At 44.5% G+C, this 25,404-nt stretch overlaps 2 protein-coding genes across 3 annotated transcripts in view; both read left to right on the top strand.

The window, feature by feature from the left end:
* The first annotated feature begins 2,795 nt into the window (after window positions 1–2,795).
* Window positions 2,796–25,404, top strand: part of LOC119012735 (pleckstrin homology domain-containing family G member 3-like) — a 25,887-nt gene continuing 3,278 nt past the window's right edge. Inside the window, exons 1-18 of one of the 2 annotated variants that reach the window (XM_037086825.1) lie at window positions 2,796–2,981; window positions 5,633–5,685; window positions 13,725–13,769; window positions 15,055–15,488; window positions 16,800–16,900; window positions 17,399–17,468; window positions 17,972–18,018; window positions 18,417–18,567; window positions 19,118–19,249; window positions 19,416–19,598; window positions 19,870–19,962; window positions 20,114–20,200; window positions 20,721–20,754; window positions 21,050–21,157; window positions 21,274–21,306; window positions 21,691–21,701; window positions 23,673–23,774; window positions 24,505–25,404. The exon at window positions 24,505–25,404 is cut by the window's right edge and continues 619 nt beyond it. In XM_037086825.1, the coding sequence (XP_036942720.1) occupies window positions 5,637–5,685; window positions 13,725–13,769; window positions 15,055–15,488; window positions 16,800–16,900; window positions 17,399–17,468; window positions 17,972–18,018; window positions 18,417–18,567; window positions 19,118–19,249; window positions 19,416–19,598; window positions 19,870–19,962; window positions 20,114–20,200; window positions 20,721–20,754; window positions 21,050–21,157; window positions 21,274–21,306; window positions 21,691–21,701; window positions 23,673–23,774; window positions 24,505–25,404 (2,580 nt within the window). In that variant the 5' untranslated portion in view covers window positions 2,796–2,981; window positions 5,633–5,636. The remainder of the gene's footprint in view (window positions 2,982–5,632; window positions 5,686–13,724; window positions 13,770–15,054; window positions 15,489–16,799; window positions 16,901–17,398; window positions 17,469–17,971; window positions 18,019–18,416; window positions 18,568–19,117; window positions 19,250–19,415; window positions 19,599–19,869; window positions 19,963–20,113; window positions 20,201–20,720; window positions 20,755–21,049; window positions 21,158–21,273; window positions 21,307–21,690; window positions 21,702–23,672; window positions 23,775–24,504) is intronic. The other variant, XM_037086826.1, reaches the window with a different exon arrangement.
* Window positions 21,708–23,758, top strand: LOC119012806 (bromo and FHA domain-containing protein DDB_G0267958-like). The gene has a single exon (XM_037086966.1). It carries the CDS (start codon window positions 22,457–22,459, stop codon window positions 22,895–22,897), a length of 441 nt encoding a protein of 146 aa, XP_036942861.1. The 5' UTR covers window positions 21,708–22,456; the 3' UTR covers window positions 22,898–23,758.

The following is a 25,404-nucleotide window of genomic DNA, read 5'->3' as shown; positions in this document are numbered from 1 at the left end:
AACCCCAAACAGCTCACATCAGAGTACTGTGACCTACAGAGAGGTGAGACAGGGGGCTCAGCTCCTGATCATCGCCATAAATATTAAACCTCTGGCAGCATCTATAAGACAGAATGAGGAAATAAAAAACATAAAAGTCATAAAAGAAATAAAAGTCATGGGAAATAAGGAGCACATAGATGAGATCCTGACATATATAAGTGACCCAATATTTTCTGTCCCTGCACTGACAGACACCTTGAATATGGAGAACTCTCTGGTTATTTAATCAATCAGTGAAAATCAGAAGCAATGATGTTCGTTGGCCAATTCAGTTGTCAGGAAGGCTTGATTCCCTTTGGTCTTAGATTTAGATATCTGGCAATTATTACAAGACAGACCAATCAAAATTGTTAAAGCCAACGGTGGGACATCCTGCCACCCTGGACAGGAAGAACAGAAACTATAAGAATGAACTGAGGTTGCTCTTAACAGCTATGTTCCTGTCTCCACCTTTACTGTGCTGGATACATTTATTCAGCAAGGCAAGCAACCCAGACTTAAATCTAAAAGACTACTCAGCACAGAAGACAGCGGAGGCCGAGACATTTATGGGGCAGCCCGACTGATGGAAGCTTGGATATCTGGGACACTGACACTGTGTGGGGGGGGAATGGAGCCCAGATTTATTATTGGATCCAATCCCTTTCTTGAATCCAGATATGTGGATGAAAAATAGGGCTGCTAATGTATGGATTAAAAACACTGTGAGGAAAAACTTCCCACAATCATTTCCAGAGTGATGAAGATAGCAAACAGCTGTGAGTCCTCCAGCCAGGCGACAAGGGATCCTGAAACAGAAGGAGACGGTCCAGTGGTTTTGGACCAGCTGTTTGACAGAGCAGTCCTAAGATCATTTGAACAGCTCTAAGAGAAATGTGATTTACCAAACCAAGACTTCTTCAGGTACAAAGAGACACTAATAACATCGTCATCAGGGATGGGAGAAGCTCCTCACCAACCAAAATACAACACTTCTTTATCCCAACAACCGAAGGAACAGTGAGAATAAAGTTCATATCACATATTTACAAGATACTACAGGAAGAGTTAAGAGAACATAACTTAGATATTAAAGAGAAATGGGAACTAGAAATGATCCCAATAATCCAGATGAGCAGTGAGAGACTTCTGTGGTCAAAGAACAACCAGCAGCTGGAAACAATGTGGATGGAAAATCAGAATGAGAACCTTTAGAACTCCACTTATAACATCAACATGGAACAACAGCTCAGAACACTGCAGGCAGTTCTGAGGTCACTCACACACATACACACACACACACACACACACACACACACACACACACACACACACACACACACACAAACACACACAAACACACACTGGACAGTCAAAAGGTTTGAGAACACTGATAATAAAGATGTGTGGGATTTACCTGTTGAACATCACACTGTCAGCTGACCATGAAGAGAACAGCCAAACATGTTTTCTGAGAGTCCCACTTTTTATAGCTAATCAGGTAATCAAGCATCTAGGCTGAAGCCACGCCCCCAAAAGTACACAATTGAGGGAAAGAATCCAAGACGTTTACAACATGGAGCACACAACTGCATTAGTACAACTGGAAGCTCACGGTTCCTGAATAAATGGCGGCCCACTGCCCAACAGTTTCATCTGATGTGAATGAAATGAAAAGAACGTCCTTGGTTTTTTTAAGGCAGCAGCCATCTGCACTTTATTAATTACATCGTCATCATTCCCAGATGTAAAATGAAGAGTGTTAGTATGTGGTGTTGCTGAGATAAAGACTAGAGACATGAGGACTGTTCACCTTCTGAGGACTCACCTGTGGCACCTGACTGACCGATCAGATGAGTCCTGGTGAACAGCAAGACTGATCAAAGGAAATAAAACAAACATGATCATATCAATAAATCAATAAGACGTGTTCATGGTGTTAGAATATTCTCTGGTCAGGGTGACAGTAACTCATATGAAGAGTGCTTGAGTAAAAGTCTTATGTTAAGCTGTCATTGCTGCTGGTGCAGGAGTCCCTCCCCCTGCAGGACACTATCTCAGCACCGGGCAGCTCCTTCAGCAACAGACTGATCCACCCTCAGCGTGTGAAGCAGAGGTATCGCAGGTCCTTCCCTCCTGCTGCTGTCAGACTGCACAGCCAGCACTGCTCCATATAGACCTCACCCTGTACTCTGCACTGTGCAGTAGTCTGTGCAAACTCATTTCATCACCCGTATTTATTTTACATATTTAAAATCTGTATATAAAAAATGACAGTCCATTCTTGCACTATATCGTGTGAATATGTATATACGTAAATCCGATTCTATTTTCTTTCCTTTTTAATTACATTGTCTATTTTATATTGTCTATTTTATATTGTCTATTTTATATTGTCTATTTTGCTATTGCTCTTGTTTCTGTAATGTCCCGAGACTGCTGTTACAGGCAAATTTCCCCGTCTGCGGAACATTAAAGGATTTCTGATTCTGATTCTGATTCTGATTAAAAGTATCAAAAGTACAAATAAAGTAACTGATGCAGTGTGTAATCTGTAAAGTAACTAGTGACTAAAGATGTCTAATAATGGAGTACAAGTGTGAAGGTGTGTTAAATACCTCTGCCTGTACTTGAGTACAGTACTTGAGTAAATGTACTCGATTACATTCCATCAGTGCCTCCTGTCCTGTGATCTCACAGAGCCCCCTGCTGGTTCTCAGGAGAACCTCAGGAGGAATAACGTCCTGCTTTAAATGAGGCGCATGCGCAGTGAGTGTCAGAGTATAGCAGGAGCAGCAGCAGACAGACAGACACAGATACAGACAGACAGACAGATACAGACAGACAGACAGACAGATACAGACAGACAGACAGATACAGACAGGCAGGCAGGTCTGATGTGACTCTGGTCGGATGTAACTGAACTGAAGATTCGAACAGTTGAAGTTAAAGTTGGCGAGGTGAGTTCACACACACACACACACACACACACACATCAACACAGACAAAAAAACACGCGCGTGTGTGTGTGTGTGGACACGGAAGTGTTTTAATCTGCTTCACTTTCCGCCTCAACATGTTTAAAGTCTCACTGAATTCTGAATGTTCTGATGGTTCTGATTTTTCTGACTCGTTTGATTTCTCAGTTTAATTAAATCAAAAAGTGTCACAAACACCTTAAACATCGTTCTGTGTAGGTGGGGCTTATGATACAGAACTCCTTTAGGAAAACTTATCATTTGAGGAGTGCGAGCGTGTCTGAACGAATGACTGCTTCCTGTTTCATAACTTTATAATTGTTGCAATCAGATGGATGTTTAATACAACACCTGTTTTTCTTTTATTTAAACTTAAGTCGGTTTCTTCTGCAGTCGTTCGCCACCAAAACACGCCCTTCAGCGGCAGCGAGCTAGCGCTGAGGAGGGAACAAGTCTGAACTCTGTCTGTGATTTGATCACATTAGAAGCTGTCTACTGAAATATGTTGAGCCGAAGTGAGCTTTGGGTTGAATCGAATCAGAGAAGCCAGATGGTTCTGATCAGTGATGAGTGTAACTTTGAAGAAAAGCAGAATAACTTTAAATGAGGTATTGTTGAACGGAGGTTCGTGCAGGAATAAAGATGCTTCGGGGAACTGTGACTGCTTGTTCTGTCTCTGTGTGCGTGCGTGCGTGCGTGTGTGTGCGCGCGTGTGTTAATCTAACAGACATGCGTACTGCAGAGTGTCATTGACACAGTCAATCATTAATTAGTTCATATAATAAACATCTTTGTGTCTCCATGGTGACCTGATCAGATGCATAACCTGACTCCTCAGTGACGTCACAGAGTGGTGGTTACCACAGCAACCAGACCTGGAGCCCTGCCAGTGAGATTGATCAGTCGATCGACAGGCTATTAATCAGGATATTGATCTGACAGTCCGATCTCTGATGTCTGGTGTGAGGGGGCGACAGCGCTGGTTTCAAAAAGAGGTCGGACTGAATGAAGCTTATGAGAAAATGAGTAGTTAACAAACCAGTGAGGAACGTCATGGCGGGTATCTGCAGTGTAAATATTAAACTAAGTCCTCCAGAACTGTCCCACAATGCATTTCACCAGGAAGTGTAGCCGACAGGAAGTGTGACATTTAACATCCTAATAGGCTAACACAGCAAGCTAATGCTAACTCAGCGAGCTAATGCTAAAGTTAAGATCGCTCTCATCCAGGTGTTATCGCCCCCTGCTGGTCAGAGCATGACCTTATTAACTGGAGACTTGCAGGTGATTGGTTGCTCATGATGACATCAGAACATCCTGAAACTCCCCCCTCTGTGTTCAGTGTGTAAACTTTATCTAAGTGTGTTCTGATGATATGTGGAACATTCTGCTAACTGTTCTCATCAGTCAGAACTGGACTCAGTCGTGGTTCCTGCTGCTTGGACAATAGATGACCTCAGAGGTGATAAAGGAACATTAATTAGATCAATATCAAACAGTTTGAATCAACACGTATTAGAAATTGTGATGACATCAGCAGCAGTGTTTCTGTGTTTGTACACTGGTGTGTGTGTGTGTGTGTGTGTGTGTGTGTGTGTGTGTGTGTGTGTGTGTGTGTGAGAGAGAGAGAGAGAGAGAGAGAGAGAGAGAGAGAGAGGTGCTCAGTCTGGTTCTTTAGTTCTGACTTCAGTCACAGAAGCTTTTGTTTGTGTTTCACCCTCATGGTCGTCTGTCAGGCGCTGACAGGATCAGGTGACTGAACGTGTTCTTGATGCTCATGTTGACGAGTGCAGAGGTCCAGTTTGTCTCTGACGCGGTCAGATTGTTTGGTTCTGATGGAGACGATGACTCAGGAGCAGAATCAGAGAGTGGATCGTGTCACTGCTGGTGATAAGCAGAAACACAGAACTCAGATGTGTCACAGTGGCAACAGGTCCCTGAACGCATCACCACCTTCACCTCACATCAGCTACAGTGTCCCTGAACGCATCACCACCTTCACCTCACATCAGCTGCTGTGTCCCTGAACGCATGAGTCAGTTCAGTCTGATGAATCACTGCCTCAGTTAAAGGAGCAGTCTGTAGATTAAAGACCTTTAATCTTTACAGCACTGATGAGATCAAAGCACGAACAGAACATTAAGGTCCAGAACACTGTGTGGAGATAGACAGGTGGAAGGGTCTGCCACCTATTAACAAAGTTATCAAACACTAGTCGGAACCACAAGAACATTCTGCAGAACACATATTGACTGAGCCCGTTGAAGCTCCATCACGCTCCAGATGAGAGAACATCAGCGCCTAACCTGATTGGCTGAACAAGGTCACATGATGTCATCGTGTGAGGAGATCAGTTCAAACTGACAGCTGATTGACCAGAACCACTGATGTCGGGTCATCAGTGTCACTGTGCTGTTATTGATGGTTGCGATATTGATGGTGTAGTCTTATTGATGGTTGTGTTTTTGATCATTGTGTTATTGATCATCGTGTTATTGATGGTGCTGTGTTATTGATCGTGTATCACACAGCAGATGATCAGATGATATTGATGGAACATGTGAAGCAACAGGAAGTCCTCTGACTGTCCTCATGATGATCTGATGATGAGTATTGATCTTGTGTCCTTACAGTGTGATGCCTGAAGGATCTCTGAGCTCCTCTGATGACGTCCCCATGGATGAAGGTAAGAAGCTCTTCATCGTCTCCTCGTCTTCCTCGTGTCTTCACCACAGCGTGTTTTGTTTTTTTACGAGTACAGTGAACACATCGTCAGTGTACTGATGATCACTGAGGTAACTGTTACTAACAGATGAACCTGATCGATCAGTTTACGTGTTGATGATGTCATCCAGTCTGATATCTGCTGACAACGTCAGTGAACAGTAATGTGAGCTTCTGCTGTTGCTATGGTAACATAAGTCCTAATCAGAGAGAGAATTGCAACAACACAAACAACAGTGGAGGGAGAAGAGAGCTTCACGTTTTCTACCTGGAAATATAGTCATTATTTTGTGTTATTAAAAAAAGAAAAAGAACACACACAAATGCTTGATCAAGGGCCTAACCCAGCCCGGCCCGACCCGGCTCGGGCTGTGGCTCGGGCAGAGAATCTAAACAATTAAACAGACTCACAGTCCTGGCTGCAGTTAGCAGCAGTTAGCGGTGTGAGCGTGTGTGTCGGGTGTATGTGTGTGGCTCAGCTGTGACACTTCAGTCTTTGTTGTCGTCTATGTGTGTGTGTGTGTGTGTGTGTGTGTGTGTGTGTGTGTGTGTGTGTGTGGTCAGTGGTGGAGGGAACGAGCTGCAGCCGAGGACAAAAGACGTCTGTCTGCCTGTCTGTCTGCCTATAATATTATTATGGTTAAAAAAAAAAAAAAAAAACATCATTTTTAATCTTTCTTACTTCTCATGTGTTCTTGTTTGTTTTTGTTCATTGAAGATGTTGTTTCTGACCTCAGGTGTTTCAGGCTCTCTGATTGATTGTTCCAGCATGAGTGTTAATGTTTGGAGATGCTTCAGTGTGTCTGCATGAATCATAACCTCTGTGAGCTGACACACCTGATCAATCAATATTAGTTCAGTTCCTCTGTGATGTCACTGAGCACACAGCTGTTTGTGTCACCATGGTAACCAGTCACCCTTTACTCAGTGAATCACTTCCTGTATAAACTATCAGAGGTCACATGTTCAAACAGACTGAAACAGGAAGTAGAACATTTTATATCAGATGCCTTAATACTTCTCAGAAAAGTAGTATGTAATTTCCATATCTGCAGTATGAAGTCTGGGTACTGTTACTGCAGTATGACGTCTGGCTACTGTTACTGCAGTATGACGTCTGGGTACTGTTACTGCAGTATGACGTCTGGGTACTGTTACTGCAGTATGACGTCTGGGTACTGTTACTGCAGTATGACGTCTGGCTACTGTTACTGCAGTATGACGTCTGGGTACTGTTACTGCAGTATGACGTCTGGGTACTGTTACTGCAGTATGATGTCTGGGTACTGTTACTGCAGTATGATGTCTGGGTACTGTTACTGCAGTATGATGTCTGGGTACTGTTACTGCAGTATGACGTCTGGGTACTGTTACTGCAGTATGATGTCTGGGTACTGTTACTGCAGTATGACGTCTGGGTACTGTTACTGCAGTATGATGTCTGGGTACTGTTACTGCAGTATGATGTCTGGCTACTGTTACTGCAGTATGACGTCTGGGTACTGTTACTGCAGTATGATGTCTGGGTACTGTTACTGCAGTATGATGTCTGGCTACTGTTACTGCAGTATGACGTCTGGGTACTGTTACTGCAGTATGATGTCTGGGTACTGTTACTGCAGTATGACGTCTGGCTACTGTTACTGCAGTATGACGTCTGGGTACTGTTACTGCAGTATGATGTCTGGGTACTGTTACTGCAGTATGATGTCTGGGTACTGTTACTGCAGTATGATGTCTGGGTACTGTTACTGCAGTATGATGTCTGGGTACTGTTACTGCAGTATGATGTCTGGGTACTGTTACTGCAGTATGATGTCTGGGTACTGTTACTGCTCTGACGGTTTGTTGACTTGATGTCTGATTATTTAACCTCACTGTTTAGAAGGTGACTGCAGCTCTGACACTCCTCACATCCTGGAGGATGCTGTGATGTTTTAACTCAGTTATAAAACTGGATGTAGTTCAGAGACGATCAGCAGGAGGCGCCGACTCACACTGAGGCTAATAGGATTAAGTCCCGCCTCCTCCTGACAGAGCTGCAGGTACACACTGTCAGACACCTGAACACACTCAGACCACTCAACACACTCAGACCTGAACAGACCTGAACAGACCTGAATGGACCTGAACAGTACTGGTTCCAGACTCTTTCTGCGCTGTGTTTGAGGTAAGCTGGGATTTTGCCACTTCTACAGCAGAACACATTCTGAACTACAATAAATGTAGTAGCACTGTACAGTGAAGTGTTCAGTGAGCAGTAACAAGTACAGCAAGTCACACCAGGAGTAAAGCTATGGTGTTAAAATGATACGTATGTCTGGCTCTGATGCAGCATGTAATCTCTAAAGTAACGAGTAACTAAAGTAACCAGTTAAGTAACTCAACATGGAACATAATTACAGTACATGAGTGAATTTTCTTAGTCACTTAGAATGAGCAGAAAATCATGTGAAGAAATAGTTGAATGTCTAACTGATCTATGATCAGATCAGCTGATCAGTGACCTTGAATGTGTCTGCAGCAGCCAATCACAGGGCTTCATGTAAGGCAGTGAGGACACAGTGAAGACACATGCTGCTTAAATGTGGTGTTTTTGTGTGAAGTTTGGTTGGTGGCCACCCTGCAGCTTCACTGCCCCCGAGGATCATGGGTACTGTAGTCTTTAGAGTCGGAGGCTCTGCCCACCATACACCTGGATCCTCGTGTGCGTGTGTGTGTGTGACTGTGTGTGTCTTTGTGTCTGTTTCACTTGAAGCTAATCTCATGTCACATGACCAGACTCTGCTACCATGGAAACCAGCTGACTTTATTGTGTTACATAACAACCATCTGTACATTATTTGTTTGTTTACACTTGTACTCTGGTGTACCAGTATACACCAGAGTGTACCAGTATACACCAGAGTGTACCAGTATACTCCAGTGTATACTGGTGTACTCTGGTGTATACTGGTGTACTCTGGTTTGTACTGGTGTACTTTGGTATACTCTGGTGTACTTTGGTATACTCTGGTGTATACTGGTGTACTGTGGTATACTCTGGTGTATACTGGTGTACTCTGGTGTATACTGGTGTACACTGCTGTTCAGGTCTTTACTGGTCTGTGCTTGTCGGTACTGGTTTATGCTGAACTGGTCTGTTGTGGTTCATGCTGGTCTTACTGGTGAGCAGTGAGTCCTGCTGGTTCATCAACTCTGTCTTTATTGGTTTACGTTGATCACAGAAGTGTCAATTGATCTGATGTTGTGTCTATCTGTGCTGACTGATGATCACTGATCAATAACCCCCCTGCAGACTTTAGTTTAGAAGTTTATCACTTCATTGATTGGACCCCTGGTGACTTCCTGTACCTGTGTTTATATCTGTTGTTATGACAACAGTCCAGCTGACTCAAACATCCTGATGATCAAACAGAATGAGGTTTGTTTTGGTGTTTGGATCAGCTGATGGAGATCGGAGCAGCTGATTGGCCAGAACAGCGTGTCGCTGTTGTTGTGCTGTAATCTGTGCTGGTTCTTCTGTCATTGGACTGGATTAACAACCTGCTCAATCCTCATTATTACAGATTAGACACACACACACACACACACACACACACACACACACACACACACACACACACACACACACACACAGTAAAACATCAGACAGGAAATAGGACATTTAGATTTGTGAGTCAGATCAAAGTGTTGTTGGAGCGTTAAAACTCTTCTTCTGTGGTGTTTGGAGGATGTAAACTTCCTGTGTTTCCTCACGTTTTAATTAGGTCTGCACTCACCTGTGACCTCAACTTCAGGTGGTCTGTGAGGGATTCTGGGAGTTCTGCTGGGCAACAAGGGGTTAATCCTCCCACAGCGAGGCATTCGAGGCACGCAGGAACTCTGATAATCTTCCCCCTCCTCCCCCACAGACTCACCCACTGATTACAGTCACTGACGGGAAGTGATGCGTCAACATGTTCAGGACTGAATGTTTCCTCCTGCATGTAACCGACCAACCGTGAGTCAGCACAGACTGATAGACATCAGGACTGAGCTGATCTGAAGTCTGCAGGTGTGTCGTCAGGTAGACAGGAAGTAATCATGACACTGCAGACGTATGGACACATGTTAACACTATGTGGCCATAAGTATGTGGACATCCCTGCTTCAGTTTCTAATGAAGGAAACTCTTCAACACACCCTGATCAACATATTGATCAGCTCTGATCAGGATGTCAAATTGATTGTTAACAGTTTACTGTTTTTGTTCTTTGCTCAGTGAACTTGAATGAAATATATATTATATAATATCTTTATTCTTCTAAAATATTTAAAACCTGTTGAAGTTTAAAACTCCGGACCAGAACCTACTGAATCTGTTCCATCCTCAGTAATCATGTTTATCTCTGATTATTGATGCTGGAGGGCCTGAAAGAATCCAGATCTCATTGATTGATGATTGGATGTCAGTGAGTCAGTAACTGATTGAAATCTGCACTTTCTGACATCATGAAATAAAACCATTCAGTCTTGATGTTTCAGAAGTGAATTTAAAATCTCACTGATTTTAACAAAACAAACTTTCACTGCTGATTAATAGATGCGTCGGTGCAGACAGGAACCTCACAATCAGCTGTTATTATTCTCTTTACATTTTAATTAATATGCTGATTGATTGATAAGCAATGTTTTTAAATTTCTACTCAGAAAAATGACCATTATAGTCATGAATATTTAATATTATTGATCAGATGAGCCTTCAGGGACAACGATGTGTTCAGCGGTCCACATACTTTTGTCCATGTCTGAAATCTGAAATTACACACATAGATATATACCCCGGAGTGTTTTTGTGTTGCGGCAGCTTCCTGTTTGTGTTCAGAGGTGTTTCTATTATTTTGTCCACCACCGATGGATGAGTGTTGCATCAGGACGAGACGTCGTGGTCACAGACCTCCGTTGTGTCTCTAGAACAGTCGGCCATTATCCTCCCTGTTAGCCCCGCCCCCCCGAGACACTCAGTGACATAAACAAACAAACACACAACCAGAGTGATTCAAACACATTATTATTATTTTTAGTGTTATCACTTGTGTGTGTGTGTGTGTGTGTGTGTGTGTGTGTTTTCCTGTTTTAAGTCAGATGACAATTAAACTCTGCTGATGTTTGTCAAAATTAATGATTGGTAGTGTGAGAGCGTCAGGCTGCTACTCCCAGTGTGGATCAGAATCTCGCTCTCACACACACACACACACACACACACACACACACACACACACACACACACACGCTCTTCACAGCCTGAAACACTGAAGTTAGCATGAAGCTAACGGCTCTGAACAGGAAGTCAGGTTGGGGTGCTTTCCTCCTTCTCCTCCTCTGTATGATCGTTCCTCTGAGAGACTCCTCCTCTGTCTGAGGTTCCTCCTCCTCCTGCTCCTCCTCCTCCTGCTCCTCCTCCTCCTGCTCCTCCTCCTGCTCTTTGTATTTACAGTCGGTGTCTCTTCAGGGTCTGCGAAGTTGCAGGAAAACAGATGTTCTTCTTTTCATGTTGTGAGGAGCAGCTGTTTAAAGTCTGTGGATCATATTGAGCTGATGGGGTATCAGAGGTTCATGTGGCGAGGAGGAGGAGGAGGAGGAGGAGGAGGAGGAGGAGGAAATGTAGCTGTGGTGAGGTGTTCATGTTCAGAGGAGGAGGTGAGGATCTCCTTCAGGAGTGTCGGGGAGGAGCGGGGGCTTCGGAGAGTGTTGGTCCGCCGCTGGTTCGGTGAGTCTCTGCAGAGCGTCAGCGTCCAGGTTCTGTTTCAGTCCTCAGACTGTCTCTGTGGGTCAGACACAGATCCAGTCTGACAGAACAGAAATATTGTCAGTGTGATTTAAATGTGTTGGTCTGAGAAGTCTGTGTTGCTGTAACGGCTGCAGAGGTCAAAGGTCATGTGTGTGTTTGAATGTAACACTGAGCTCTGACTGGTCGTCTGTTATCATCAGCTGCAGTCCATAAACTGACTTCCTGCTGGGTCAGTGAACGCCTCGCGGACCTCACACTGGCAGGAAGCCAAACAGCTAACGGACACAGAGTGTGTGTGTGTGTGTGTGTGTGTGTGTGTGTGTGTGTGCGCAGTTTGAATGAAAACAGTTTCAAACAGCAGACTGGACCACACACACACACACACACACACACACAGACACACACACACATACACACACACAGACACACACACACATACACACACACAGGTTTTTAAGGAGTTCGAATGGGGTTTCAGATGTTTGTGTTTATCATTGGTCAGTGATTATTGGTCAGTGATTTATTGATCGGTGCTGACTCTTCTCTATGTTGATGAGTAAAGCTGTGTTAATGCTGTGTTCAGGCTTCACCAGCAGAATGGGAAAACCCGGCATTTGTCAGATTTGAAGCTGAATCTGATTGGATGCGTCGGCGTCGGAGCAGCTTTTTGTTTCCGGGTGTTTCTTCTGTTTCTGAACATGAAGAAGTGACTTCACACTCTGTGTCTGAAATCACCCACAGGGAGTCCAACATAGTGCAGCATACAGGAGCTCAACGGCAGGAATAAAAACACACTTTCAGACACTCCGGCGCAGTTAATGATGTCACTACTGTCGCGCAGTTGAAACCTGAATTGAAACCTCCATGTGCTCGTCCACAGCACAATGCATGATGGTACATATTGCTTGGTGAGTGACCATCGGTTGTACACTACTTTTCGCGATGCATTGTGGGATACTTTGAGTCACTATATAGGGTATAATATTCCCCACTAGACATTTGGACAGCGCTACAAAATGGCGTAGTCACTGTGTAGGGAGTAGTGAGTGATTTCGGACACAGCCTCAGTGAATAAACTCACAGTCGTTCTGTGTCAGAACATTTTCTGAAGTGGATCTGAGTTCTGACCTCGGTGTGTTTGTGATGTCGGGTTTGTTTCCTGTGAGCTGCAGGAACACGTCTCACTGTTGACGTGACGTCAGAGATGGAGGCTGGACGGGTCCGGACGGTCCGGACGGTCCTGATGTCTCTGAGGTTCTGTTTGTATCATCATCATCTTCTTTTTCACATTTAATCATTAAAACCTAGTAATAATAACCTAAAGGTGATATGGGAGAAAGACTTGGGATGTATAATGTTGGATGGGGAATGGTTGAACATATTATCTGACAAGGGAAAACACATGAGGGAAGCAAAAGGGAAATTCATCCAATATAGAATTATACACAGATACTATTGGACACCTTTAAGATTATGTAGGATGGGAGTAATAAATAACACTCTGTGTTGGACATGTCAGAAAGAAGCGGGAACTTTTTTACACTGTATGTGGGAATGTCCAACTATCCAGCCCTTCTGGAGGATCATTTTGGAATATTTAGGTAACTGGGTCAGAAGAAACTCACCAATATCTCCTAGACTCTGTCTACTAGCTGACAGACGTCAGTTACACAACATGTCAAGTAGAGAGTTTTCTGTGATCATGGTTGGCTTCACAGTGGCTTCTAGGACGATACTTAAACACTGGAAAATGCCTAAAACCCAGGATTAAAACAATGAGCTAACGCTACGATACAAACAGCTTCTTATGAGGGTATGCTCAACTGATAAATGTTGCTAAAAAGGGAAAAGCACCAGCATGGAATAATTTCTGGACATATATCACACTGATATACAATATAATAAACCTGTAATATGAACATGGCTAATAATATTCTGTACTCCACCAAGAAACGTCTCTGTTTGTGATGCACTGAATTGTCACGCACCAAAGGAAAAAACAATAAAACTTGAATTACAAAAAATAAAACATGAATATTCATGAAACACTTTGAACTGAGAAATTTGTTTTTACAGCTAGTTCTCTGTGGAGCAACTCTGAACTCTGAACAGTCTTTGTTATAATCACACATGTAGCGCATGTAGCCTCGTGTGCTAACAGAGCAGCATGAGAACAGACTCACTGTGATCTGAAGTGTCATTGTGTTGTTGTTGTGTTTCTGTCTCAGGTGGACTCTCTGTGTCGCTGCTCTTCAGATATTTATGGTTAGCCGGTATGTTCGCTAACACCAACCCAAACCTCACGGTGGCCATTTTGAGCAGCGAGAGTGTAAAACTGCAGCAGCTTCTCATCACAAACATTCAACATTTCACAGATGAAGCTAAAAGTGTTGAAACGAAGCCGACGTTTAGTTTGATCAGAGCTCCAGCAGCTCACGTCTGCCTAGCATGTAGCTGCTAGTTAGTCTTCTACTTTGATTGTAACCCTGCAATTAACGTTTGTTTCAACATACATTTAAATCGCATCACTATTATTAATGGGATTATTTATTTTAGCACTTTGGACAACAGACGAGTTTTTAAATGTGAGCAGTAAATAAATTGATTTAACTTGTTTAAAGGAACATTACACTTTAATTTGTAGCCGCAAACTTTAAATTTGTGTTAGAATTAATAAATAAATTATGAAATACAGAAATCAGCTGTAAATATTCTTCATACATTTAAATAAACTTTAAATTACAGTGAAGTTGTTCCCCACCAGAACTCAAAATGGCCACCGTGCGACAGCAGAAATCAAAACAACAGATCAAACCAATCCACAATCAATCAGAGTTATTGATCAAATGTGATCAGTGTTAATCAGCAGCTTCATGTTCTCAGGTGGATCTGGGTGGAGGGAACCTGCTGCTTCACTGTGATTGGATGTTTGTGATGTGCTGAGATGGGATTGGCTGAGAGACGGTTTGTGTTCACTCACTGCAAACTGTTGAAACAGGTTCAGTGAGCTGCTGTGTTGCTCAGAGGCTCCTCAGAAGAGATGAAGCTGTTGTCACGTACATCAAAGTAATCTATTACATAAGGATAACTTTGATCTAGAATACTTTTATTATAATATCAGTTTTCAGGTGTTGACTCACAGGAACCTGAACAGAAACAGGATCCATCTGCTCGTCTTCAGCCTGAACAAACCTGTTCACACAGATTCTTTAAATTCTTCAGGCGGATGAAAATAACCTGAAACCGTCCAGATGTTACAGATGTCATGATTCAGAACAGAACAGAACCAGTCATCACCTGGTACTGGTATATTTTTGGTTCAGGGAGATGTTGATAACAATAATCAGTGTGTGACATCATGAAACTGTCAGGAACAAAAACTAACTCATCAAAGTTCAAACAGGGCTCAGAACACCAGCGGCCATCTTTGTTATGATGTAACTTGAAACTCTTACAGTGAAAGTTTGCATCTTGTGATCACATAAAGACTCTTATTGTGAAAGTCTCCCAGTTGTGGTCATGATAGGACTCTTATTGTGAAATTCCCTCTCTCCTCAGAGTCACCCCACCTGTCCACCGCCTCCATCAGCAGTAATGAGCGCGCTCCGTCGGCCACGCCCTCCGACTCTTCTGACCGACGCCCGGTAAGCCTGATCTCCACGATATCCTCGGGGTCCGGATCCTACCGAGACGACAACCTCACCCCGCCGCCATCCACACAGAACCCCGACACCGACTTGGACCTGAGCCCTGGAGGGGGCGCTGCAGAGGGTGAGCCTGACCGGAGGGGGCGGGGCCTCAGCCTCATACATAACAACAACAAAAACAAAGAGTCCACGGCAAGTCGAGCCTCCAGCCCCCGCCAGCAGGTGTCACCGTTCATAAGCAGAAGCATGGCGCCGAACCCTCAGCTGACTTATCTGGACCGGGTCGTCATGGAGATCATTGAGACAGAGAGGATGTACGTCAGAGACCTGCGCATGATCGTAGAGGTGAGTCCTCAGCTCCGCCCCTCACTGTTTGTTTTTACAAACCAATACCTGACAAGCACTGAACACAGGAGATGATGAGGTGAGGTGTGTCTGCTGATGGAGTTTCTGTGTCCTGGTCGTCTGCTGGACAACGACAGGAATGGACTGTTTGTACCGTTGGGTAGTTCTCTGAGAAAACGGGTCATCAACGCAGGTCATCGTGGGCCACTTTGACATTGTTATTAATACTTTATATTTACCTCTCATGTCAACATAACAATCACAAATATTCATGATTCATCAGCTGATCACCAACATCCAGAGGCTGTAGCTCAGCGGGCTGAGCTGCATGCCAAAGTGTCCTTTGGGGAGAGATACTGAAGGTCATCAGTGAGCCCTGCGATGAGCTGGCGACTTGTCCAGGGAGTACCCTGCTCTCGCCTGAGACAAGCTGGGATTGGCTCCAGCAGCGACACCCCGCGACCCCATGGAAAGGGATAAGCAGCTACGGACAATGACATGACATGACATATTTTAACTGTACAGAAAAATGACAGGAAACGTAACACTGAAAGAGTTACCCTTCAGAATAAAAGTCGTTGACATTGGATGCTACAGGATTTAAACAGACGTATAAATAATTATCTTTAATGATCGTCACATGTTCTATAAAGTCTGCAAGAAAAAACTGAAATAAACCTGAATATGAAAATATTCAGTCATAACATGTCAAAATCTTAATTCTGCAGGTAAAAACTTTAATAGTTTGTTATAAATTTAATTAATGTTTCTTCATGGAGTTTCATTCATGAGCTGCTGAATGAGTAGAAACATCAGAACAGACCAGGACCGACCAGTTAATGAGTCTCTGAGCCGCCGCCACTAAAATTAACTTGTTAAGACCCGATTAAGTTGTAACAGTTAACACTTATGTAACACTGAGGATCAGATAACCTGCTGCACACACACACACACACACACACACACACACACACACACACACACACACTCACTCAGTCTCAAACAGTCTCACACACACACACGCACACACACTAACACAGTCTCACACACACACACACACACACACACACACACACACACTCAGTCTCTCTCTCTCACACACACATATTTATTAAATTATTATTTAAATTGATTCTGGGAATAATTTATTTAAATAAAACTGAAACATTGTGACTTCAGTAAAAACAGTAAAACAAAAAACATGAAAAGTTCAAATGTGACTACAGTGATCCAGACAGAAGTAATCAGATTACAGTGTGCTTAATGCTGGACGGGCCAGAACTCACAGCTGTTTGCGTCTCCCCCCCGCAGGACTACCTGGCCCACATCATTGATCAGTGTGATCTGTCGATCCGTCCTGAGCAGGTGTGCTCTCTGTTTGGAAACATTGAGGACATCTACGAGTTCAACAGGTGACTCAGTGACCAGTGAAGTTCTGCTGGTGTCTGCAGCTCCAGAACCAGCAGAACCAACAGAAGACTCAAAGTTCAGATCACTTCTGTTATTGTATTCTTGTTCTGATGTAACTTCCTGCTGCAGATTCTTCACTCGTCACTTTGTTTCATCCACAAACTGATTTTAACATTTAAAGTTCAAAACTTTATTGACAAACTGATCTGACAGCTCCACCTGCTGGACTGGTGGTGTCACTACACCTGCTGTCAGCACAGATCAATATGATTATTAAATATAATAAGATTATTTCCTTTGATTGACTGAACAAAGTCACAAAAAAATAAATCAGTGTTGTTTTAAACAATCCAGCCGCGTCAGTCTGTTCTGGGGGAGGTGTGACATGGTCCAAAGCTCCAGAACCGTTACTGACCGGACCTGTGACTGAGTCAGCCTGTCGTTGTTGTTGTTGTTGTTGTTGTTGCTGTCGTCATGGTAACAGTGTATTCTGTCGACAGCGAGCTTCTGCAGGCTCTCGACATGTGTGACAACGACCCGGTGGGCGTCGCCAGGTGCTTTGTCATGAAGGTGAGAATCGTTCACCGGCAGGTTTTACTGGATCAGAACATTAAGTCATTTTCTACTTTTATTTTGAAGAAGCAGTTTGATAGCTCACAGTTTGAACACAAATCTTTATTCATGATTACTTTCTGTAAATTGAATTTGTTGAACTCCTTCATATTTCATAAATTAGTTTTCACCCATTAGAATCAATCAGACTGTAATTAATCAACAAGGTGGTCGTTAATTATCAGCTGTTTTAAATCTTTCACTTATTTTCGATCAGAATCATTTTGTTGTTTGATTTCATGACATTAATGATAAACGACACAAACTCGTCATCAATAACTACTAATAAACATCAAGATGTTTGTTCTGGATTATTTTATTTCTGTGAATACATTTTTTTATTAATATTTCGCAGTCACTGAATGATGTCACAGTGCGGTGATGTCACCACGCTGTGGTGTTGCAGTACTTTTACTTCATTTACTGCAGTAATACTCCATCATGTCTTTGTCTCCTTTCAGAGCGAGTACTTTGAGATCTACACACAGTACTGCACCAACTACCCAAAGTGAGTAGTGACGATCTGCAGACACTATTGTTGTACTATTTCTTTACTGCAGTATAAAAATACAGTACACAAAAAGCAGTAACAGTACTGTTACTGCAGTACTGTGACTGCAGTAAAAAAAATACAGTATTCATTGTTACTGCAGTAACAGTGAGTACTGTACCACCTCTGTGCATCTGTTCACACCTATTTCTATTTGCTGGTGTCGGTTCTTTCCCTGTTTGCACCAGTTTCTACACGCACACACTCGTCTCTGTTCATTCACACCTGGTTCACACATGATGGTACAATTAGTGTTCCTTTTCACACCTCTTTGTTTCTGGCTGATCACACCTGGTTCTCTTTATTTACACAACCTTTTCATTAATCACACCTGTTTGTTTTGCCCCCTGTTGCAGTTCGGTCGCAGCGCTGACGGAGTGCATGAGGAACAAATCTCTCGCCAAGTTCTTCCGGGAGCGTCAGGCTGCGTTGAAGCGTTCACTGCCTCTCGGCTCGTACCTGCTTAAACCGGTTCAGAGGATCCTTAAATACCACCTGCTGCTCCAGGTAACACACCTGAGTGATGTCACTGATGATGATGATGGTGAGGGTGAGGATGAGGATGATGATGATGGTGGTGGTGGTGATGATGGTGATGATGATGATGGTGGTGATGATGATGATGATGATGATGATGGTGGTGAGGGTGAGGATGATGATGATGATGGTGGTGAGGGTGAGGATGATGATGAGGATGATGATGATGGTGGTGGTGGTGATGATGATGATGATGGTGATGATGGTGATGATGATGATGGTGGTGATGATGATGATGATGATGATGGTGGTGATGATGGTGATGATGATGATGATGATGATGATGGTGGTGAGGGTGAGGATGATGATGAGGATGATGATGATGGTGGTGGTGGTGATGATGATGATGATGGTGGTGAGGGTGAGGATGATGATGAGGATGATGATGATGGTGGTGGTGGTGATGATGATGATGATGGTGATGATGGTGATGATGATGATGGTGGTGATGATGATGATGATGATGATGGTGGTGATGATGGTGATGATGATGATGATGATGATGATGACGATGATGCAGGAGATAGCGAAGCACTTTGACCCGGCGGAGGAGGGGTATGAGGTGGTGGAGGAGGCGATCTACACCATGACGGGCGTGGCGTGGTACATCAACGACATGAAGAGGAAACACGAGCACGCCGTCAGACTGCAGGTCCGTCACATGATCACTCAGCACTGATACTTTACTCGCTGCTTCACTCGCTACTCCATTACTTTACCTGACAGCTTTAGTTACAGGAGTAAATACCTGATCAGAGCTGCAGCTGTTATGACGATGCTAAGCTAACATCATGCTAACCTGTATGTGTGTCCTTCAGGAGGTTCAGTCTCTGCTGCTGAACTGGAAAGGGCCGGACCTCACCACGTATGGAGAACTGGTTCTGGAGGGCACCTTCAAGGTCCATCGAGCTAAAAACGAGAGGACACTCTTCCTGTTCGACCGCATGCTGCTCATCACCAAACGCCGCGGAGAACACTATGTCTACAAGACGCACATCTCTGTGAGGACCTCACTGTTCTACACAGAACCTCATTTACACACCAGACACTTGAACACATGAAATATTTGGGGGGGTCCGTGACATCACTTCTCACCCAACTGCAATGCACCACTTAGAAATATTGATCATTGATTGCTGATTTGGGAACAAAGACATTTTCAGATCTGATGGTAAACATATGAATTCATCTGAAAGAATCTTTAACCTCTGGCAGGCTGATAAACATCCAAGTCTGTGACATCACTCTGTGTTTGTGTGTGTTTGCTGTCAGTGCTCCACTCTGATGCTGATTGAAAGCGCCAAAGACTCTCTGAGTTTCAGTGTGACTCACTACAAACACCCCAAACAGCCTCACACTGTCCAGGTGAGACTGTCTGCACCTGTTCTCCACCTGTCGTCCTGTTTCACACAGTATATTTACATGTTATTGATGCTAACTGTGATGCGTTCAGAGTTGTAAAATATAAACATGGTGTCTCTCTGATGAAATCTTTGTTTGCTGTCAATGTTTCCAGGCAAAGACAGTGGAGGAGAAGAAGCTGTGGGCTCATCACATCAAACGCCTCATCCTGGAAAATCACCACGCCATCATCCCACAAAAGGTCGCACACCACTAACACCAGTATCACCACTAACACCATCAACACCAGTATCACCACTAACACCACCAACACCAGTATCACCACTAACACCACCAACACCAGTATCACCACTAACTCCACCAACACCAGTATCACCACTAACACCACTAACACCAGTATTACCACTAACACTACCAACACCAGTATCACCACTAACACCAGTATTACCACTAACACCACCAACACCAGTATCACCACTAACACCAGTATCACCACCAACACCAGTATCACCACTAACACCACCAACACCAGTATCACCACTAACACCAGTATCACCACTAACACCTGTATCACCACTAACACCAGTATCACCACCAACACCAGTATCACCACTAACACCACCAACACCAGTATCACCACTAACACCACCAACACCAGTATCACCACTAACACCAGTATCACCACTAACACCAGTATCACCACTAACACCAGTATCACCAGCATTTAACCAGTTTACTGTTTGTTGTTTTGCTTGTTTCAGGCTAAAGACGCCATCTTGGAGATGAATCCTACATGTGAGTAAATGTTAAACATAAACATGTTGTATAAATGTATATTTTAATCTCACAGCTGATTGAAGTTGAGATCAATTTAACAACCTTAATTGATTAGTGATTAGCTGATTAGTGTCTTGTTGATCAATAAAGAAATACTGATCAGCTGTATGTTTACAGTAGTGTGTACAGTTGTCAGGAGCGGCAGTCAGCTGGTCGTAGTGCAGCAGAAAGAACACAAACACTGAATGTTTGTACTCAGTTATGTTGTTGTTGTTTATTGTTGTCGTTGTTTATTGTTGTTGCTCCCCTGCAGACCCTCCCAGGTATCGCTACAGTCCTGAGCGGCCAAACAAAGCTCAGTCCTTTCAATCGGACGAGTCTCCACGAGAGAGAGAGAGTCGCCAGGGACGACGACAGTCAGGTACACACACACACACACACACACACACACACATACACACACACACACACATCTGTTTGTGTCTTCATCAATATCTTCTTTGATCTGTTGTTTGATATGTTTGTTTCCTTCTTCAGAGCCGAACAAACAAACACTGAAGAGCAGCGAAGGTAAACACCACCACCACTGCCTGTCTCGTGCTGCGTTCACTGACCTCACAGAATACATCTGCTGGTCACTTTAGTTTCATCTTGTCAGATTCTCTCCATCCTGAGCTTGTTTATCTGTTAACTGTTTTTAGTATTTTAATCACATGACCTTTCAGGTGAGACCAGAACCTTCTGAAAACTCTGACAACAAACAGGACGAGTCAAACAGACTGTGTTGACGCTTCGAGACAGTGTTGTGTTTGTTACTGTATCTGTTACCACGACGACATCACTGCCACAGACTGTTGTGATGAACGAGATCAAACAATCTGCTGACCCGAACATTTTACTGTGTTTAACCGTCTGCTCTTCTTCCTCTGCTGCTGACCCTCCTCTTCATCACAGCCATCGTAAAGGTAAGAGACGAGCTGCTACAAACACACACACACACACACACACACACACACACACACACACACACTCAAGACGAGATGTTTGAATGTTGTGTGAAGCTATCCACCTCACTATAGCTCCCATCATGCATTGTGCTAATTATGGCTGTGACCTCTGGAGCGGCCTGTCACCAAACCAGAGCCAGAGTTCTCCATGGTAACAGGACACCGATCCTCTGCTGTGGTCGGTCCTTCATCAAGATCTGTTAACGTCACTGTTGTTGTTGTTAGCTTCCTGAGCTAACTCTGCCAAAGTGCCGCTGCTGCGTCAGTTCTTATGATCCTCTGTTAGTGACGGTGGTTCTGCTCCACAGTGACCTCTGCAGGACACGCAGTGGTTTCAGGGCCGTAGTTATTTTAAGACAAACCGTGATCTTCTCCTGAACTTAACCAGGTAGTTTTGGTGCCTTTATTTTGAAAGTGTAACCAGACAGAAGTTAACACATCCAGAACCAACATGGCCGCTGGAGGAGGCTGTGATCACGAACCTGTGAGCTCATGAAACACACCGCTGATCAAACTGCATCGTCTCGCTTGAATTTGTTTTTTTTATTATCATAATCTCCTCCACAGACATACAGGCTGAGAGGAGCTTTAGCTGATTCTCTGCATTAGTGCTACAGTTTTCTAAACGAGTAATCAGATTACACAGAGGTTATGTAGAGTAACCGGGGGTCCGAGGAGCAGATGGTCCATCAGTCCCCTGAACGGTGAGCAGGATGAGCAGCGTCCTGCAGCTCTCAGACAGTGAGGGTGTGTTTCAGCAACACAGATGCTCTCTGCAGCCCGCCACCAGCCGCCAGGCCGGAACGGAGCGAGCCGCCGAGCAGGAGGAGCAGGAGGAGCAGGAGGAGCAGGAGGAGCAGGAGGAGCAGGAGGAGGAGCTGGGCAGCAGGAGGGATTCCCTGGAGCGACTGCTCTGCAGCGAGGAGGAGGAGGCGGGGAGGTTGTCTCCTCAGCGGTCTCATCAGACAGAGGATGGCGAGGTGGACGACCTTCTGCTGGAGGACGAGCAGGTAGACGACTTTGCCAGCTCGGTGCTGGCTGCCATCTCCTGCTGGCACCTCAGGGTCTCCATGGTGACGGTGAGGCTTTCTGCTGCCAGCTTCAGGTTTCCTCCAACATGGCGTCCTCCACCCGTCCGCTCCATAACACACTAAAGAGACAGATAACAGTCCCACTGACCACTTGCTGTCAGGAGCTCTCAGCTGTCTGCATGAGCTTCATGTGTGGAACTAACAGCAGCTGGTGACGGACTGAGATCAGAGGCGTCACACTGAGCCTCAGTCTGAGGTCCAGCAGTGGTTCGGACCGGTCACTTCAGGTTGTGGCTCACACTAATAACCTGAACTACTCTTTCCTTCATTTCATTTTGTTCTGCTTTACGGAGCTTCACTCCAGCTGACCTGCAGCTTTGGCGTCATGTAGTGTGGTCCGACTCTCCTGCCGCAGAGCTGACCTCTGAACAGAACCGAGTCTTCAGGTTGGATCCAGTGTGCTGCCTCTCGGTGTTCGGTTGCTGTGCTGCTTCTTTTATTTGCATGTTTGGGTCAGAGAATGAGTTTGTGCTCGGTGTGAAGCTGCTGTGCAGGATTTATCACTTTGCTGAAGGGATAAAGGGTCAGTTCACTCAACAGAGAAACTTCCTGCGGTGTCAAAGCATGAAGCGGTTTTATGTCAGATTTCTTTCTACCAACAAGCTCAAAGCGTCTGGATAAGATGATATTTGAAGACGTTCTGCGGGTCATACAGAATAAACAACACATTGTTGGAGAACATGATTTTTGTCTGGTTTGTGTGAAGTGACCCTTTAATGATGAGTACACAGAAACACAGCAGCTTGTTGTTTGTTGACAATATGAAACTATGTGACTCAATCATCTGTTATTAAAGATTTTGTATTTGAAGTTAATATTTTTCTGTTTGTTGCTGAAGGAGGCGGACGGCGACAGCGTCTCTGCCAACGGCTGTAATACAGAAAATGGCCAAATTCCTGAGGAAGACGAGCCGGGTGGAGCTGGACCGACATGTGAGCAGGTAAACATGAAGAGAAATAAATATAATGATTTCTGTATGAGAGCAGCGCAGCAGCACATGACTTGGATTCAACAATATCCATGTGATCAATACGTCCCTGAGAGGATCACTCAGCTAGTCGGGTTAGGGATCAGGGTACTGACCTGATCTGATGAGGAACTTTTTTTTTCTCGTCTTAAAACTGAGTCATGTCCCTCAAACCTGCACTCAGAGTTTATGTTCCGCTCATGCTGAGAATCAGAAGAACTTGTACCCCTTTTGGACCGATGCGGTTCAGTCACTGGTCCTGGAACCACTTATTTGTGTTTAGACAGTCCAAGAAATTGTATCTGCTCAGTGAAACTGGTTCAAGAGTGGCACCAACACTTGGCTGGTCTGGAACAAAGAATTGGGTTATCGTAAAACTGCTTATGACAACCATTTTGAAAACTAGAGTTAGTGTAGCTTCTTCTGACTGAAGGGGTTAGACACCAGTCATGTTTGGATGCAGATGTTGGTAAAGCCGGGAGCAACACCTGTAAAGTGTCGATGTCGTCATCCGTAGTTGTTCCTGGCAGTGCTGGGAAATGTATTGAGACTCTGCGATGGCTCTCTTGCCCATGGAAGTGAACCAGTTCTTAAAAGGTTTACAGGTTGAACCAGAACTTGGTTTGCTTTGGCGGTAAGGGGATAGTAAAGAAACTGTTTTCCACTTCTGATTGTTGTTCCTGTTATGGATTTACTCCTCCAGGCCTCCACAGATGAGCTACCACAGGAGAAGACGTCAGAGCCTGAACCAACAGAAAACCCACAATCTGAACCGTCCTTTGATCCAGACAGTTTGTCCTTCACACATTCACTGATCCCAGTGTCTCCTCAGAGGTCAGAAGACCTGAAGCCTGAGGGAGATCCAGAGTCAACAGAGAAACCATCTTCTGCCATGACAGATTCAGATTCAAAGACTTTGAGTAGTGAAGAATCCTCAGAGGACGAGGGCGACGTGAAGGAGTCAGCAGAAAAACAGGCTGAAACCACCAGCATCCTTCCCTCCTCTGTCCTGGACAAAGCCAGCGCCATCGCTCAGCACTTTACTAACAGCATCAAACGAGGCAGTGTGGCCCAGGACGATGCTCGTTCCATTGGCTGTGCTTCACCACGGTTACCCAGTAGGACCAGCAGCAGCCTCAGCCTCTCTGCTGAACCCACCGATGGACCTTTGCGCTTCAACAGTATCTGTTCTGATCCTGCAGAGACCTTCGGCGTGACAGACTTGACCATGCTGTCTCCTCGGGATGACAGCCTCTTTGACTCTGAGCGAAGCATTCGGAGGAGACGGGACTCCACTCTGTCCAAACAGGACCAGATGCTCATCGGTAAAATCAAGAGCTACTATGAGAGCGCTGAGAACCAGGGTGTCACCTTCAGCCTGCAGCGCAGAGAGAGCCTGACCTACATCCCGACTGGGCTGGTCAGGAGCTCCGTCAGCCGCTTCAACAGCATCCCAAAGGATGAAACAGTCCAGACCAATCCCTCAGACTCGACCACATCCTCCGGTCTTGACCCTTCTATAGCAGGGTCAAACACTCGGAGTCACATGATCTATAGTGAATCTTTGGACTGTTGTAAGTCTGATCAGAGAAGCACAGATCCA

This window comes from Acanthopagrus latus, chromosome 22 (genome assembly GCF_904848185.1).
Source record: "Acanthopagrus latus isolate v.2019 chromosome 22, fAcaLat1.1, whole genome shotgun sequence".
Lineage (NCBI taxonomy): Eukaryota > Metazoa > Chordata > Actinopteri > Spariformes > Sparidae > Acanthopagrus > Acanthopagrus latus.
This window is presented reverse-complemented; position numbering and strand designations above follow the sequence as displayed.